Raw genomic sequence first — 16,879 nt, 5'->3', positions numbered from 1 at the left:
TTCTTTGTTTCTATTGAAGGTAGTGTGTAAGCCTGAACTCAGAGCCACCTCTTGGAGATTTACTCATTTTTCTTGGATATTTTCCATGCATACATAAAGAAAACATTATTCAATTATACTTGTTAAGTCATGATAACATAAACTAAAATAAAATCCCAAGCCCCATGCCAACTGAATTGACCCCCCCCTTAGCCATGTAAACCTTGGAAAAACCTTGAAACTGAGTTCCAGGAGTTTAGATACAATTGACCAACATTAATGTTAAAAAAAAAAAAAAAACACAGAGATCATAAGACTAACAAAACAGATTCTTTGTGATAATAACATACTAAGTTTTTAACAGGACCCAACCCTTAACCCGAACCCCTAATGTGACCTCAAGCCCAAACCCAAACCCAAACCCTAACCCTGACTTTGACTCCTGCCCCCTGAATTCTAACCCGTGGCTGTTGACTTCTAATGCCCCAAACCTAACCATTGTCTAACTTAATTCTCACTGTACTACAAAGTTAAACCCATACCCAAATTTGAATTTTAACCTGATCCTATTTTCAAGTGTTTTGAAACCATAATTCACATTTTCACCTGATCCCTAATTCTTGTCCTTTTTCCCTATTTTCAACTTCTCCGTAATTTAACCCTGAATCAAACATTATTTTTTAACACTCTCCCTAACTCTTCATTGCTTTTCTTGCATAGTCTAACACTTTGCCCCACCCTCATCCTAAAACCTCATCCCAAATCAAGCCTCAACTCCCTATCTAGACACTAGCCTATTCCCCCTGACTCTAGCTCTAACTTCTCCTCTCTAAACCTACCCCAAACTCTTACAGCCTTGTGAAACCTTTCCCAACCCCAACGTCAGGAGGCTCATACCCTGCCTCATCCCGCCAAGTGTTTGACGGGATCTTCACCACGTTCTCTACATGAGTCCACACTGGAATTGGAAACAGGACCCAAACACAACTTACGGAAGTTCCCGTTTTCTTTTGAGCCCTCCTGGCAGTGCACCCCCAGCCCACGTGGCACACAAGACGCGTTGTTCTCACAGCCTTGCACATAACAGCAGCAGCCTGGAGGGGGTTTGTTTTTTGAATTTTTTGCTAAGTTTTTATTTTAATCCAAGGACTTTGGTTCATACAAAATGTCATTGTAGAAACAATAGCAGAATCCAAAGTTTGGCTGATAAATAGTACTCAGGCAGCAAACTAGTCAATCACACAATTTTTTTTTAAGTAGGTCCCAGTTGTGTTGCATGGTTGGGACTGTTTTTTAACACTGTTCTTAAATATAAAGTTTTCCAACAAACCTTTGATTTATATCAAATATAATTAAAAATTAACAAATGAATACATTGTATCAAAAGTACGAAGATATACATTTTCATGCACATACTTGTATATATGTATATATGTATATATTTTACATGCACATGTAACTTGTTCAAACTATAGCCACTGCTTGACTGGTTCCAGATGCATTTCCAATTTGGCAACTCACTATGAGATTTCAGGGGAAACAGGACACCTTGATAAGAGACGGTACAGACACAAAACCCAAAGTCAGGAAAACAAGACAGTATCTCCTTTCTCTCTTCCATGTAGTTTTCATCACTTCCGATGCCTAGAAGATTCCAGACAAGCCAGCTAGGCTGTGTGGGTCTAGAAAAGAGGATTCTGGACCAAATATGGCCCAGAGAAACAACGGTGGTTCTGCACAGAATGGACACACTGGACGCCCAAGATAATATGGGCCAGAGGTGTGAGGGGAACGAGAGACAACACATCAGTATCAAAATACACGTCCTTCTGCTTTGCAACATGAGCACAGCGATCACATGCACAGTCCAAGATTCCTGTTTAATTTTATTCTATTGGAATAAAATGCTCTATTATTTTTAAAGTTTCAGAGTGTTGTGCCTTCACGTAAGGAAATTCTATAAAAAGGTTTGGTCACAATCATGCTGAAACCCGAGACCAAGTGGTGGTCTTGTGTGTCTTATTTCTATTGAATGTGTGTCTTTTGTTGCATAGCCCTATGGGTTAACGACATCCACTCACTGAACACACCACCGCACACACCGCGTGGCCCGTGAGCACAGACACACGCACACACACATCACACGCAGTTTCTTTGAGAGGATTCATGGAGTAAAAGCCAAGAATCCAACCAAGAGATCAGCAAATGTCAAAACGTGGAGGACACACCAGTATCAGCTTGTCTGAACGCTCTTTCTTCGCAACACAGGGGCCTCCCAGCGTTTGGCGCACACTGAGCAACGTCCTGAGCATGGTTTCCCCCTTTGGAGAGTGGCCATGAGGTTAGATTTCATTTTGCCGCCTGCTCCAGGACCAGCGGGGCCAACCTCAGCTGCGGAAGCCGAGCTTCTCCGCCATCAGTCGCCTGCTCTGAGTTGCAACCGGGGCTCCCTCCCTCCCGCCCTGGTGCCCCCCATCCCACCCCGGCCCAGCGTCTCCCTCTTCCCTGCTGGCCTGTCCCTCCCTTCAGGCCAATGTGGAAAGAGACTTACTTCACACACGACAGAGATCACGCTCTACTTGGGAGGCACCCACCCCTGAGAATCAGATACAGAACAACTGAAAATGCCTCGCACAAGCACACGGGCTGCCGCTCTGGGCCTCCCCGGGAGCCCTTCCCTTCGGGGAGGAGGCAGCCAGTGGTTGCCGCGTTTCCAACCACAGTGTCCTGCCGCGTGTCGTGCCAAGTTCTCCGCTGACACCGGCTTTCTGCCCAGTTGCTGTTTTGAATCATTTTCACAAAACCCACCCATGGCGGTTCCCAGGCCTCCCTCACACCACGACGCCCCGGAGCCGGGTGCGCGAGGGCCTTGGGGTCAGGCACTTGGTCAAGGGCAGCAGGGGCCCAGGGCGTCTGCGGGGCCACCTGGACTGGACAAAGTCTACGCAGGAGCATCTCCTCACACAGGTCACAAAAACACACAACGAGAAGTTGACATCTTTCTACAGGTTTGATTTTTGAGAGTTATGTTAATGTTTCCTTCCCATTTTTCTGGTTTTCTATTTTTTCCAAATAAGGATATAGAAGTGACAAAAAAAAAAAAAAAAAAAAGAATGGTGTTGTGACTAAAAACCAAGACCAACAGCAGGCACACTTTCCAGATTTGGTCCCTGTTGGGGTTGACAGTGTCTGGGGGAAGGACAGAGAGCATCTGTGTTCTAGCGAACACTTGCTGTTCAGGTACAAACCGCAGCAGGGACGTGCGTGCCCACTGGTGCCGACGGGGCTGGGCAGGGCCGCAGCTGGGCTCTGAGGCCTTGCCCTGCTCACACCGACTCCTCCGGAGGCCGTGCCGCGATGTGGGGCAGACCCTGCCCCCTAGACCCACGTCTGGACAGAAGGTGCCCCCCCAGATTCAGACCTCCTACAACAGGGCCACAGCCCCTGCCCTGGATGCTGCAGTCCCGGACGCAGGGTCTGGACTTGCCGGGTGGTCTCAGCCACGCTCAGCAGCCTCCTGTGCAGGATCTGGTGTGCGGGGTGAGACCAGGAGGGCAGCACACGAGGGACAGAGCCACATGCCCCAGAAAGGGCTTTATTGATCCATCCAGTGCAAAAGAGGAGGGATGGAGCGGAGAAGCCCCACGGAGGGCGAGACTCCTCCTCCCTGGGGCTGTCCCCTGTCGCCACTCCTGAGCATCCCTGGGAGCCCGGCGTGGGTGATAAAACTCACCCACAGGACACACCTGCTGCGCGCAGGCGCAGGGCGGCCCGGTGCAGCTAGCACCAGTGGTCTTGGTCGGGGTGGTGGTAGCTGTGCCGCGCCCTGCTGCCCGAGCCGAGCCCCAGAGTGCAGTGGTAGCCGTTGGGCACGCGGCGGAGCGGGTGTGACTGGGAGGTCAGCGAGGACACGTAGGAAGTCCTGGAAGAGCGGCCCGAGTTGGTGGCCACGGCCTCCTCGAAGGTGAGCGTGTCCTCAGGCAGGGTGTGGGCAGAGGCCTCACTGTCCAGACGCTGCCCCAGGTAAGGGTCGGAGCCGATGCGGGAGCCAGGGGCCAGGGGCTGGCTGAGGGGGTCCCTCTGCAGCAGGGCGTTGTGTTCAGAAAGGCCGCGGCTGAGCCGGCCAGGGGAGAAGGCCGGGAGGCCGGTCTGAGCCCCGGCAAAGTGGACGGGGGAAGAGTTGGCCGTCTTGTAGGTGATGCTGGGGCGGGGAGTCGGGGGCGTCTGGGGCAGCTGCCTCCGCCCACCGCGGCCTGGGGTGCTAGCACCAGATGTTGACAGCAAGGGGCTCCCGTTAGCCGAACCACTGCCCTACACGAAAAGGGAACAGAGCAAATTCAAAAACAGAAACCAAATCACACACAGACCGCAGTGGTGGGCGGAGACACAGAGGAGCTGCCAGGGAAGCACAAGGGACCGGCCACGTGTGGGCAGGGGAGGCAACAGTCCCGGCAGTGGGGCACGGGGAAAGGGTGGGAAGGGCCAGGCCAGGCCCGCAGGGAGGAGAGCTCAAAAGCACTGAGGGTTTGCAGCCGGCCCCACAGTGACAGACGGCAAAGGAGGAGCCGGGCAGGCACACGGCAGGGCTGGGCGCGGACAAGGGCACAGCGGCTGCTCCTGGCCCTTGGGGTCCTGAGGGGGTTGAGGCGGGGGAGCAGCCGCCAGGCCCCGCCTCCCCACCAGCCCCAACTCACCTGTGGGTGGGACCCCGGTTCCGGGCCAGCTGTCGGTGACGTGGGATGGCTGCTGAGGGAGGGCTTGGGCTTTGGTGGCTCGCGGCCCCCAAAGCGGTCGCAGGAGTAGAAGCGCTGCTTCTCCGAGGAGGAGGACGACGGCTGCCTCCGCTCCTGGGACCGGCCCCGCTCCTGCCTGCGCTCCCGCTCCCGCCGGCAGCCTGCAGGCCCCTCTCCCGGGGGCAGCCCCGGCCCTGCAGCACTGCTGGGCGCTGGCCAGGGGAGAGGAGAAGTCAGGCTCCCCAGGGCGGGGAGAGAGACCCCAGCCCCAGACCTGTCCCCGCACAGCCAGCAGGGCAGACCTCGGCAGCGTGAAGGGAGGGCTGGGTGGGCGCGTGGCCCTGCCTGCTCCCGGACCTGCAGCTCACGCCCCTCCTGCTTTGGGAGGGTGACAGGGACACGAGGGAGGACACAGGGAAGAGGGTCCCCCCCCCCCCCCCGGGCTGCTTGGATCCCAGGTCCGGGCCACAGCCTCCCCGCTGCACGCACCGCCATCTGCGTCGGCAGACAGGCTGGGCCCTTTCTCCAAGGGCCTCTGCTTCTTGTCCCTGCGCCGATGGCAGCGGTGGTGGTGGTGGTGCGGGGCCTGGCTGGGGGGCGGGCGGTCCAGGGCGGTGCTGCAGAGACGGGCCCCGTGGGGGCGCTGGGCCAGCGTGGAGACGGAACGCTTCATGGGGCTGGCGTCCGGCACGGGCTGCAGGCAGAGCACACGGGGCAGGGGTACGGGCTGACGTGGGCCTGGGGGAGGGGCCAGGTGAGCCAGCACAGCAGGTATGGGGGGCGAAGGAGCAGCCCAGGCTCCACAGGGAGGACCCAGGCAGGCCAGGGGTCCGCTGCCCGACGCTGCAGGGACAGGCGGTGCCTAGGGGTCCTCCAGGCAGGCAGCTGTCGGCTGCCTCGGAAGCATCCTTGCCCATGGCGGGGGTCACTCTGCTTGGCTGTCTGGGGTGGGCCAGCCGGTGAGGCCGCTCCCAAGGCGAGTCAGGACCTGGGCAGCTGAGCCCGCAGCGAGCTCACCCGCAGGCCCCGCGTCCGTGTGGGAAGGAAGATGCTCCCACACGGCGGCAGGGCGGGTGGCTGGGCCTGCACCGCAGCTGGCGACACCGGGGACGGCACGCAGGGCAGTGGCAGAGCCACAGGAGGGAGGGCTGGCGGGAAGCGGAGAAGGCTGAGAGAGGAAGGAAGGACAATGAGGAGAGGAAAAGGCGTTGTTGGCCACTGTAGTGAAAACGGGGACATTACCAGGTAAAGTTCCAATGACATGTCCAGAGCCGGGGACAGAACAGGGAGCAGAAACGCCCAGAGGGCTCAGCGCACTCCTGGCCACGCAGGAGCTGCCCTGGAGGCCCTGGCTGCAGCAGAGCCTGCAGCCCCTCAGCCGCCTCGCAGGCGAGAGCCCAGCGTTCGCGGGACAGCCCTGGACGGGCAGACCTTCCGTGTCCCGGGGAAAGGGCTCGTCCCAGGAACACAGAGCCACACCCTGTGCCAAAGCCTCCTCCTCCTCAGTCGAGGATGCCACACGAAGAGGCCAATGTGGTCTAGGGACTGCCAGGGAGAGGCCTCCTCAGAGACCCAGGTGGGACAGGTGAGGACTGAAACCTGGGGCGTGATTTTCAGGACCAGGATGGTAGTGAAAAAGGAAGACAGAAACAGGGTACACAGAGCTGGGGGGACCAGAGCTGGGGGGGAACCAGAGCTGCTGGGGGGGAACCAGAGCTGCTGGGGGAACCAGAGACGGGGGGACCAGAGATGGCAGGGACCAGAGATGGGGGGACCAGAGCTGCTGGGGGAACCAGAGATGGGGGGACCAGAGATGGGGGGGACCAGAGATGGGGGGACCAGAGATGGGGGGACCAGACATGGGGGGGACCAGACATGGGGGGACCAGACATGGGGGGGACCAGAGATGGCGGGGACCAGAGATGGCGGGACCAGAGATGGGGGACCAGAGATGGGGGGGACCAGAGATGGGGGGGACCAGAGATGGAGGGGACCAGAGATGGGGGGGACCAGAGATGGGGGGGACCAGAGATGGGGGGGGACCAGAGATGAGGGGACCAGAGATGGGGGAACCAGAGATGGGGGGGACCAGAGATGGGGGAACCAGAGATGGGGGGACCAGAGATGGGGGGGACCAGAGATGAGGGGACCAGAGATGGGGGGACCAGAGATGGGGGGGACCAGAGATGGGGGGGGACCAGAGATGAGGGGACCAGAGATGGGGGAACCAGAGATGGGGGGGGACCAGAGATGAGGGGGACCAGAGATGGGGGGGACCAGAGATGGGGGGGGACCAGAGATGGAGAGGACCAGAGATGGGGGGAACCAGAGATGGGGGGGACCAGAGATGGGGGAACCAGAGATGGGGGGACCAGAGATGGGGGGACCAGAGCTGGGGGGGAACCAGAGCTGCTGGGGGGACCAGAGTCGGAAGGTCCAGCGATGGGGCACCCAGGCCTGCATGTCCTCGCACGGGAGCCTGAGGACGGTGTGCAGTGGAGGCGTCCTCCAGCCTGGCTGCGCCTGGAGAGACCAGTGCTGCATCCTGGGCCGCCCGGTGCGGCTGAAGGTGCCCAGGCTGCCCAAGGGAGCCCACCCCTCCCTTGCAAAGAGCCCGGCAGCTGGAACACAGCCCTTCCCACGCCAGGTCCCCTCGCCCTCGGCATGCCTTCGGCCGTGCCCCCACCGCTACCCCATGGCCTGGAGTCCTCCCACACTGCTCACCTGAGTCTCCGCCGCCAAGCGGGGCATGGAGGCGGCGCGGCCCTGGCTCTCCAGCCCAGGTTGGGGGTCCCCATCGGGGCCCCTCAGGGCCATGCTCTGCATCTGGACGTCCACTGCCTGGAGGAAACAGCAACATCCCAGTCACACCTCGCCAGGCACTGCCACCTTGTCCCACACCCGCCGTCCCCGGGATGCTCACCAGGGCTCCCGGCTGTGCCGCAGGGATCTCCGCCGAGTGGCCGCGCTCCAGGGGCGCCCTGGTCTCACAAAGCGTGTCCTGGGTCCTCTGAGTGCCCCAAGACACGGACTCCTTGAGGCCACTCTCGTGAGTGTGTCTGGGGAAGAGGAGGGAGGGGTGTCCTGCAGGGTCAGAGGCCATGGGCTGCGGAATGCCCACCCGGCAACCAGGCCCCCCAGCCCGCTGGGGCCTCACTGGCCTCCCTCCCAGCACAGCCCAGGGGCCACATGCCCATATTCTGGGCTGGATCAAGCTGTCCCTGGCACACACGAGCGCCAACACGGTCATGGGCGCTGGACCCAGGCAAGGGCACATCAAAGGACATGAGCCCAGGACAGGGACAGCTGGACAGGACTCCGCGGCGGTGAGGATGCCCAGCTGCCCCGGCAGCTGCAGGCCGAGGCCCCCAGGGCTCACGTCTGTGGGAGGCCAGGGCCCATGGCTCCCTAGTGCAGGGACACTCGGTAAGTTCCTCAGCCCGGGACAGGAGCTGGCCCGAGAGGAGGGGGCTGCGTGTGCAGAGCTAGAGAAACCCTCCCACCCTGACACGCAGCGAAGGGAGCCGTCAGGGAGCTGCGAGGCTGTGGGACTCCCGGGCTTCCTCCCCGGGGGCCCTTTGTGGGCGGCTCCTCCTCATTTCCCCCCGACCCTCCAGCCACAAAGGGTCTTTCTGCCCTTCAGGTATCTGCTCAAGGTGTCCCCTTCTGGGGTCAGCCCAGGCCACACGTGCTCCCTCCTCACATGCCCACTGTCCCCTACCCAGTCAGCGTTTGTGCTTCGTGTCACTTGTCCCCCGACTAGCATGGAATTTGCCGGAGACCTTCTCCCCCTCGTGTTGCAGGAGGCACTGACTACACTCCTGGCCATGCAGGGTCGGTGGCACCGATCCCGCGCCGAGCGCAGAGTGGAGCCTCACAGCCTGAGCCGGCCACACACCGACTACAAGGGGGCTGCAGGGACGGCAGAGATCAGCCTGACCATCGCCAGGGTCTCGGAAAGAAATACCCTCCGTCTTCCAAGAGAGCTCTGAGCACCTGCTGGCACCGTGCAGAAAGCAGCCTCAGAGAAAGGCCAACCCTGGGAAGAGGCCAACGCCGGCCTAATGGCACTGTCAGCCCTGAAATCACAGCATGTCCGAGGCCGGGTGTGCGCTCAAACCCTCCATCAAACGGCTTAACTTACCCTATCGCCTGACCCCGTTAGACTGGGTGTTCTCTGACTCGCAGTAAGAGTTGTAACTGATTTAGATACAAAGTGTAATCAGGGTGATAACTGAACGTCATTTTCCTGCTGAAAGCCTAGCTTAGATCAACCCAAAAAGACACCTCACCATCCCCTCCAGGAAACACACACGCTCAGAATCAACTGTTTAAACGCAAAGTGAGCTTGTCGGCACAGAAGGAGCAGTGAGAAGGGGGGGCACTCCGGGAGGCCAGTCCGCAGGGTCGGTTCCCTGGATTCGGAAGCAGGATTTTCTGGTTACGTTCACGCTCTGCAATGTCCGCGTCCCACCCTTGAGCACGGGCCTGGCTGTGCAACCCGCTTTCCCAACGGGATGTTGGCCAACGGCCCCAAGCAGAGGCCAGAAGAGGGTCTGCACCTTGGCCCCCCACGCGGCTGTTCCTGGGGCCAGCACCCTGCGGATGGGCCCGGTGAGCTGACAGATGACGAGAGGCTGGTGTGCCCCACGCCGCAGGAAGCCTGCTGGGCCAGCAGTGCTGAGAGACCCCAAGCCTCACCGAGCCAAGCCCAGCCCCGCCCCCACTGCCACTCCTCAGCCAACCACACCGAGAAAAAGTGATCGTTGTTTTAAGTCACTTGGTTTTGGATGGTTTGTTACCAAGAAATACTGTGGCAAGAGTTAAATGACACGGAAGGACCTTACCAATTTTTCTACAAAATGTAATAGCTTCGGGAATAAACACCAAAATGGAGAACTGAGAGCAAAAATGTCTTAAAAGAGTTAGAAAGTTAGACCCCTCCCAGCCTGAGCAACCCAGTGAGACCCCGTCTCTACAAAGAAATAGAAAAGTTAGCTGGGCGTGGTGGCTGCGCCTGCAGTCCCAGGTACTCGGGAGGCTGAGGCGGGAGGATGCTGGAGCCCAGAAGGTGGAGGCTGCAGTGAGCTGTGATGACGCCACTGCACTCCCGCCTGGGTGACAGGGTGAGACCCTGTCTGGAAAGAAAGAAAAGAAGAAAGAAAAGAAAGAAGGAAGGAAGGAGAGGGAAGGAGGGAAGGGAAGGGAAGGGAAGGAAGGGAAGGGAAGGAAGGGGAGGGAAGGAGGGAAGGGGAGGGGAGGGAAGGGAAGGGGAGGGGAGGGAAGGAGGGAAGGGAAGGGGAGGGAGGAAAGAAAAGAAAGAAAGAAAAGCAAGGAAGGAAGGAAGGAGAGAAGAGGGAAGGAAAAGAAAAGAAAAGGAAAGGAAGAGGAAAGAAGGAGGAAGAAAGAACAGAAGGGGTGAGAGCTCGAGGCGGAGCCCTCACCCAGGAGGCGCCCCAACCAGGCAGAGGCAGGGCCCTCTCGTGTGACAGAGAAGTAAGCACACCCGGTGGGACGCGACCGCTGGTGTAAGCAAACCTCAATCAGCTGATCTCGGCGCTGCTGGAAAAGTGAGGCGGACACGGCGCCTAACGTAACAGGAATTAACTGTAACGTCCACCCCAGAAACCCAGTGAATGAAAACCCACTCGAGGCAGCAAACCTTCCCGAACCTCCCGGCAGCACAGACGACAAGACGTTGGGGCGTGTCCCTGGGTGGAGGGGGGCGTGGGGCGGCCCCCCAGTGCCCGGGAACCGGGATGTGCCCCGAGGCTCCTGTCCTCGGAGGGCCGCCCGGGTCCCAGACGCGCGCTCAGGTGTCCCAAGCTGATGAACTCAGACGCAGGCAGGATGAGGGATGGGAGGTTGAGGACAAGGGGTTCCTGCTCCTTCCCATCCCGCCGCGCCTGCCTCGGGGGACTCACACAGCTCCGCCGTTGCTGAGGGAGGTGGAACTCTTCTGCCGAAGGAAAACCCGGGCTCCTCGGAGCACAGCTGGCTGCGTCTGCTCCAGGGTGGCCTTCAGAGGGTGGAACAGGGACACAGGGCCCATCTGCAGGAGGGCCACAGGGAGGAGGAAGAGCTCTGAGGGCCGAGGGAGCCAGGCCCCTGCCGGACCCACAAGCTGGCCTCAGGGACTCGCTCTGATCACAGGACCCAGGGCAGAAGTCAGTCACGTCCAAGCCCAGCACCAGAACTGCTTACCTCCGTGAGGGGCTCCGTGAGGGGCTCCATGAGGGGCTTTCTCTGTCCCCACCCTGTCCCTAAGTCTGAGCATTCAACTGAGGCAGTGAGGCAGACCCTCGCGGCCTCTCCTCACACCCCTGCCGGCAGTGACTTGAGCAAAGCCAGGTCCCCTCTCAGAGGCTCAGTTTCCCCAGAGACACAGTCAGGGAACTAGACCGGATTCCAGAAGGCAGGAAGGTTTCAGCTCATCATCAACATGAACTGCTTGGCGGGGGCTTCCGGGAGACCCGGCAGGGCACGATTCTGAGATTTCAGGTTGGGACAGACTCCGAGATGGACCCGTGCCGAGTGCCCCAGACTCGGGCACAGAGGGGGTGGCACAAACACCAGATAGTTTCGACCCCAGGGCTGGATGAAGGTCCCGGAAGCTCCGAACATCTACCCAGACAACTTTCTAGACAGAGAGCCTCCGTGTGCTCACCGAAGACACAGCTGTGTGGGAAGGTCCTTATCTCTGAGGGACGATGTCAGGAAGGTGGGTCCCCAAACCATTCCAGCCAGAGTTATGAACAGAACAAATGGTGACCCTGGACCTATCAGAAACAGGTCCTCCTTCCACCTCCCAAAACAATCCTCCCCAAATGCTCTTCCCGTCTTCCTCTCTTCTACCACTTAGAAACGGTGACACTGTCCAGGCCAGCCCCTCGCTTTCTGCCCCACACGCTCTCTGAGTCAGGGGCTCCCCAGCACCACCAGGCAAGGCAGGAAGCCGTGTGGGTTTCTGACTCTGAGAGACAGACAGGCAGCTACAAGAATCTCTCACCTTCCTTCTCCCGCTACACTGTTTCCAAAAAGGGTGTGGGTCTCCCACCATCGTCAAACCACCCAAGGATGCCAGAGTCTCAGGGGCATCAGAGTTACTTTTTGGAAATCCTAGGACCCAGTACCTGGGACAGGCCCCCGGGAGCTTGGTGGATCTGGTCTCTGGTGGTTTTGTTCTGCTTGTAGAAGTCGAATATCATCAGAGCTGCGTAGACTTTGCCCACTGTCATCTCGTCGGCTGGAGACAGAGCAGACAGGGAGAGCATACAGAGGTTGGGGTTTGGAGAAGAAAGGAGTCAGAGAAGACGCAGAAACATGGGGGGGAGGGAGAGGAGGAAACAGCCCCCCAACCAGGAGGACTTCTGGAAACGCTCTGGGGGGAGGGGCTCTCAGGCAGAACACAGGACTCGGCCACAAGGAGCGTGGCCACCGCCGGCCCCTCCTGGCTGCTCTGACTCCCCAGGAGGCCCCCGTGGCCGGGCTGATGCCCCCTCGCTTGGGGCCCTCCCTCCCCGTCTCCCCCCAAGACAGTAAGATCGGAGTTAGGTACTGGAGGGTTTCACAGACGGGGTCTTGCCATGTTGCCCAGGCTGGACTCGAATTCCTGGGCTCAAGCCACCCTCCCGCCTCAGCCTCACGAATCGCTGGGACCGCAGGCACCACCGCCTGGCCAGGCGTTCATTCCTTCAGGACCTCCTCTCTCGCATCTCTAACTGTGGGATTCCTTCCTGCCTGTTCTCTGGTTTTCTGGATTAGATTCCGCACACTAGGGCTGTGAGCCGCTCTGCTCCGCAGAGTGACCCTGAGACCAGCTCCGGTGGCCCCTCCTCCCTGCAGGTGGGAGCTAAGTGCAGACGGCTGGGGGCAGCCCCCTCTCCCAGGCGACTCGCTCTTCCTCCACTGCCCTCACCTCTACACCCCCGGCCCCTCCTGCAGCCTCCCTGCCTCTGGGTGGGACAGGAAAGGCCGGGGTGGGGAGATCTCTCGCCCATAACTTACGCTTATGGGGCGGTACCAGTAAATCCAGCGTCTTCTGGGGCAGGTTGGCCCACACCGAGGAGATCTCCTTCCTCAGCTCTGCGTCACACTGATGCTGCTTGGTCCCCGCTGGGCCAGGACGCAGGGGAGGGAAGAGACAGATGTTAGCAGCAGTCCTGCAACGCCAGGGGCAGAGCGGGGGGCAGGCGGGGAGGCCTGACGTGGGGAGAAGATGGGGTGCAGACGGAGCTGGGAGGGAGGCACAGCGGGAAGAAACACAACATGGAGCCTGCCTGGAGGAGGCGGCAAGCAAGCTGAGCATCCCGCTGCTGTGTGCACGTGTCTGCATGTGTGTGCATACATGTGTGCATGCATGTGCGTGTCCATCTAGCTTGCGTGTGCATGTGTGTGCCTGCACGTGCGTGGGGGTGCAGTGGGAATTCAGACGGGGTATGGCAGCGCGCCAATCACTTATCCATTCATTCAACAGCGATTACTGAGCATCCACTAAATGTCACGGACTGTTCTAAGCAATGGGACCAAAAAAAAAAAAAAAAAACAAAAAACCCCAAAACTACCCTTCTGGAGTTTATATATTGCTTTATTCTTCCAATAAAGTAGCAACAAGTTTTTAAACATCCAGTATGTTAGAGAATGAAAAGTGCCAAGGAGCGGAAGGCAGCATGGGGAAGGGGACAGGGGACACCAAGGAGCCTCAGGAGGTCTCGTGAGCAGGGGCACGGGAGCCCTGACGGCAGGAGGGGACCCAGGGGTGCGCAGGCCCCGCAGCGTCACAAGGAGGGCGTGGAGGCGGTGCGGCGGGGAAGAGGAGGGGGAGGCAGGCAGGAGACTCAGACCAGAAGCCAGTGGAGGGTTTTGAGCAGAGGAATAAAACGATCTGATTTAATGGTTTTAAACATCAGATTTATTAAGGTATAATTCACATGCAGCAAAATTCACTCTTCTTATAGTAGTCTATGAATCTTGGTCAATGCCTACAATTGTGTGTCCACCACCACAATCAAAATATGGGGCGACTTCACCACCTCAAATTCCTCTGTACCCCCTTGAGTCCGCCCCTGGCCTTGCTCCCAGCCCGTGCCGCCCTTCAGAATGTCGCACAACCAGCACCACGCGGCGTGCCGGCTTCTGAATCGACCCTTGCACTCAGCATGGTGCATCTGAGAGTCACCTATGTCGTCGCATGTATCAGTAGTTTGCTTCTGTTTTGCTATTGCATTGTGTGGACATATCAATCTTTGTTTATCCATCACTAGTTGGTGGCTAGGTGACAGTCTGGGCCAATTATGAATAAAGTCACAAACATTTGCATGCAGGTTTCTGTGTGGACGTATGTTTTCACCTCCTAAGAGAAACAGCAGGGCCGTGTAAGTAACTGTAAACTGTTTTACAAAGGTGCTGTACCGTCCTGTGCGCCACCAGGAACATAAGAATTCCAGCTGCTCTGCCTTCTCACCATCACTTAATATCGCATTCTAAAAGTGTTTTAGCAATTAAAATGGTATGTAGTGTTATTTCACCATGGTTTTATTTTGGATTTCTCTAATAATTAACACATTGAGCATCTTCACATGTGTTCCTGTGTCTTCCGTATGTCTTCCTTGGTGATGACTGGGCTGCTTATTTTCTCACTGCAGGGCTGCGACAATTCTTTATGCATTGTGGATACCAATTCCGTATCAGATACATGTTTAGCAAATATTTTCTCCAAGTCTTATGTTTATATTTTCATTTTCTTAAATGTCTTTTGAAGAGCAAAAGTTTTAATTTTGATATAGTTCAATTTATCCATTATTTTATTTTATGGTTCATGCTTTTTGTATCTTAAGAAATCTTTGCCTAACCCAAAGTTGCCAACGTTATTCTTCCGTTTGCTTACAGAGATTTTATAATTTTAGATTTTACATTTATGTCTATGATCCATTCCAAGTTATTTCTGCAGAGGGTGAAGGGTGTGTGCCACGGCTGGAACTGTGCCCCACTTCCTACGTGGAAGCCCTGACCGCCGTGTGGCTGTGTCTGCAGACAGGGCCTGTGGGAGGCGGTTAAAGTTAAACGACATCGTAAGTGGGGTCCGGATGCACACTCGTCCTCACAGGAGACACCAGAAAACTCGCTCGCTCTCTCCTCTCTCCCTGCACACTCAGAGGAAAGGCCATGCCAGGACACAGCAAGAAGACGGCTACCTACAAGCCGAGAAGCGGCCACAGAATCAAACCTATCTCACTAGCACCTTGATCTTGGACTTGCATCCTCCAGAACTGGGAGAAATAAATTTCAGTTGTTTAAACCACCCTGGCTGTGGTATTTTGTTATGGCTGCCTGTGCAGATTAAGATGGTATGAGTCAAGAATTTTTTTCTTTTTGGATATGACTTTCTAAATTTTTCTAGCACTATCTGTTGAAAAGATTACCTTTTCTCCATTAATTGCCTTGCAACTTTGTTGAAAATCAATTGACTATATCACTGTGGGTCTATATCTGGAGTCTCTATCCTATTCCGTTAATCTGTCTGTAGCCTTTCATTAACACCTTAATCAACGATGTCTTATAGAAAGACTTTTAATCAGGGAAGGTGAGTTTTCCAACTCTGTTCTTTTTCAAAACTGTTGGCTGGGCGCGGTGGCTCATGCCTGTAATCCTAGCACTCTGGGAGGATCACTTGAGCTCAGGAGTTTAAGACCAACCTGAGCAAGAGCGAGACCCCATCTCCACTAAAATTAGAAAAGTTAGCCAGGCATCGTGGTACATGGCTGTAGTTCCAGCTACTCAGGAGGCTGAGGCAGGAGGATGCTTGAGCCCAGGAGTTTAAGGTTGCAGTCAGCCACGATGATGCCACTGCACTCTACCCAGGGTGACAGAGCGAGACTCTGTCTCAAAAACAAATAAAAAAACCCAGTTATTAAAGTTCTTTTGCTTTTCTACACAATTTTAGAATTGGTTTGTAAGTTTTTACCCAAAAAAAAAAAAAAAAAAAAAAGCCTGTTGTGATTTTGATTGGGAAAACATTGATTCTAATGATCAATACAGGGATAATTGGTATCTTAATAACACTGAGTCTTTCAATCCACGAATACAATACAGTGCTTAATTTCTCTAAGTCTTCTTTGATTCCTTTTATGTTTTAAAATTCACAATATTCAAATCTTGCACATATATTTTGAGAGTTATCCAGCAATACAGAAGTATTTCATATTTTTGGTGCTATTTTATTAATAATAGAATTCTTCAATTTCAATTAATTGATAGTATGTAGAAACGTAATGTTTAAAAATATATTGACCCTGTATCCTGTTATCTTGCTATACTCACTTATTAGTTTTAGCAACTTTTAAAATAGACTCCTTGAGATTTTTGCAAAGTCAAGCCAATTGTGAACAGAGGTAGTTTCATTTCTTCCTTTACAGTTGGCACACCTCTTATTTCTTCTTCTTGCCTTATCACACTGGCCAGGGCCTCAAGTATGATGTTGAACAGGCAGACACCCTTGCCTTGTCGTGACCTTAGGAGGAACGGGGTCATTCTTTCTTTGTTAAGTACAACATTAGTTTTCCACCGATACCTTTTACCGTGTCTAGGATATGATACGATTGAAGAAGCTTCCCTTAATTCCTAGCTTATGCAGTATTTTTTTTTTTAATCAAGAACAGTTGTTGAATTTTGTCAAATGCTTTTTCTGTGTCTCTTGAGATAATCATATAGTTTTCCTTTTTGGTGTGGTAAATTATATGCATTGCTTTTCAAACACTGAGCCAACTTTGCATTCCTGGGATAAACCTCACTTGTGTTATCATGTATTATCTTTTTTATATATTGCTGGATTTAGTTTGCTAAAAGACTGTATTGAAGATTTTTGTATCTATGTTCATGAGGGATGTTGGTCTGTAGTTTTGGGTTTTTTTTTCTTGTCATGTTTTTGTTTGGTTTTTGTGTCAGAGTAAATCTGACCTCATAAAATAAGTTGGGAAATATTCCCTCTCTTTCTGTTTTCTGGAAGAGTCTATATAGAATTGGCATTATTTCTTCCTTAAATGGTTGGTAGATTTCACCAATGAAAATATCTGGGCCTGGAATTTTCTTTGTTGGAAGGTTTTCCTGCTCTGAATTTAATTTATTTAGCAGATATAGTATTACTGAGGTTATCTATTCTTCAGTGAGCT

General features: G+C 55.2%; 1 protein-coding gene across 2 annotated transcripts in view; it reads right to left on the bottom strand.

The window, feature by feature from the left end:
* Positions 1-1,394: 1,394 nt before the first annotated feature.
* The window catches only part of CACNA1B (calcium voltage-gated channel subunit alpha1 B), a 187,868-nt gene continuing 172,383 nt past the window's right edge, over positions 1,395-16,879 (bottom strand). Inside the window, exons 41-48 of one of the 2 annotated variants that reach the window (XM_069477199.1) lie at positions 12,720-12,827; positions 11,846-11,958; positions 10,637-10,764; positions 7,636-7,771; positions 7,437-7,553; positions 5,202-5,406; positions 4,674-4,924; positions 1,395-4,290 (exon numbers count right to left, since the gene is read on the bottom strand). In XM_069477199.1, the coding sequence (XP_069333300.1) occupies positions 3,760-4,290; positions 4,674-4,924; positions 5,202-5,406; positions 7,437-7,553; positions 7,636-7,771; positions 10,637-10,764; positions 11,846-11,958; positions 12,720-12,827 (1,589 nt within the window). In that variant the 3' untranslated portion in view covers positions 1,395-3,759. The remainder of the gene's footprint in view (positions 4,291-4,673; positions 4,925-5,201; positions 5,407-7,436; positions 7,554-7,635; positions 7,772-10,636; positions 10,765-11,845; positions 11,959-12,719; positions 12,828-16,879) is intronic. The other variant, XM_069477200.1, reaches the window with a different exon arrangement.

The sequence above is a fragment of the Eulemur rufifrons genome, chromosome 7, assembly GCF_041146395.1.
Source record: "Eulemur rufifrons isolate Redbay chromosome 7, OSU_ERuf_1, whole genome shotgun sequence".
Classification (NCBI taxonomy): domain Eukaryota; kingdom Metazoa; phylum Chordata; class Mammalia; order Primates; family Lemuridae; genus Eulemur; species Eulemur rufifrons.
This window is presented reverse-complemented; position numbering and strand designations above follow the sequence as displayed.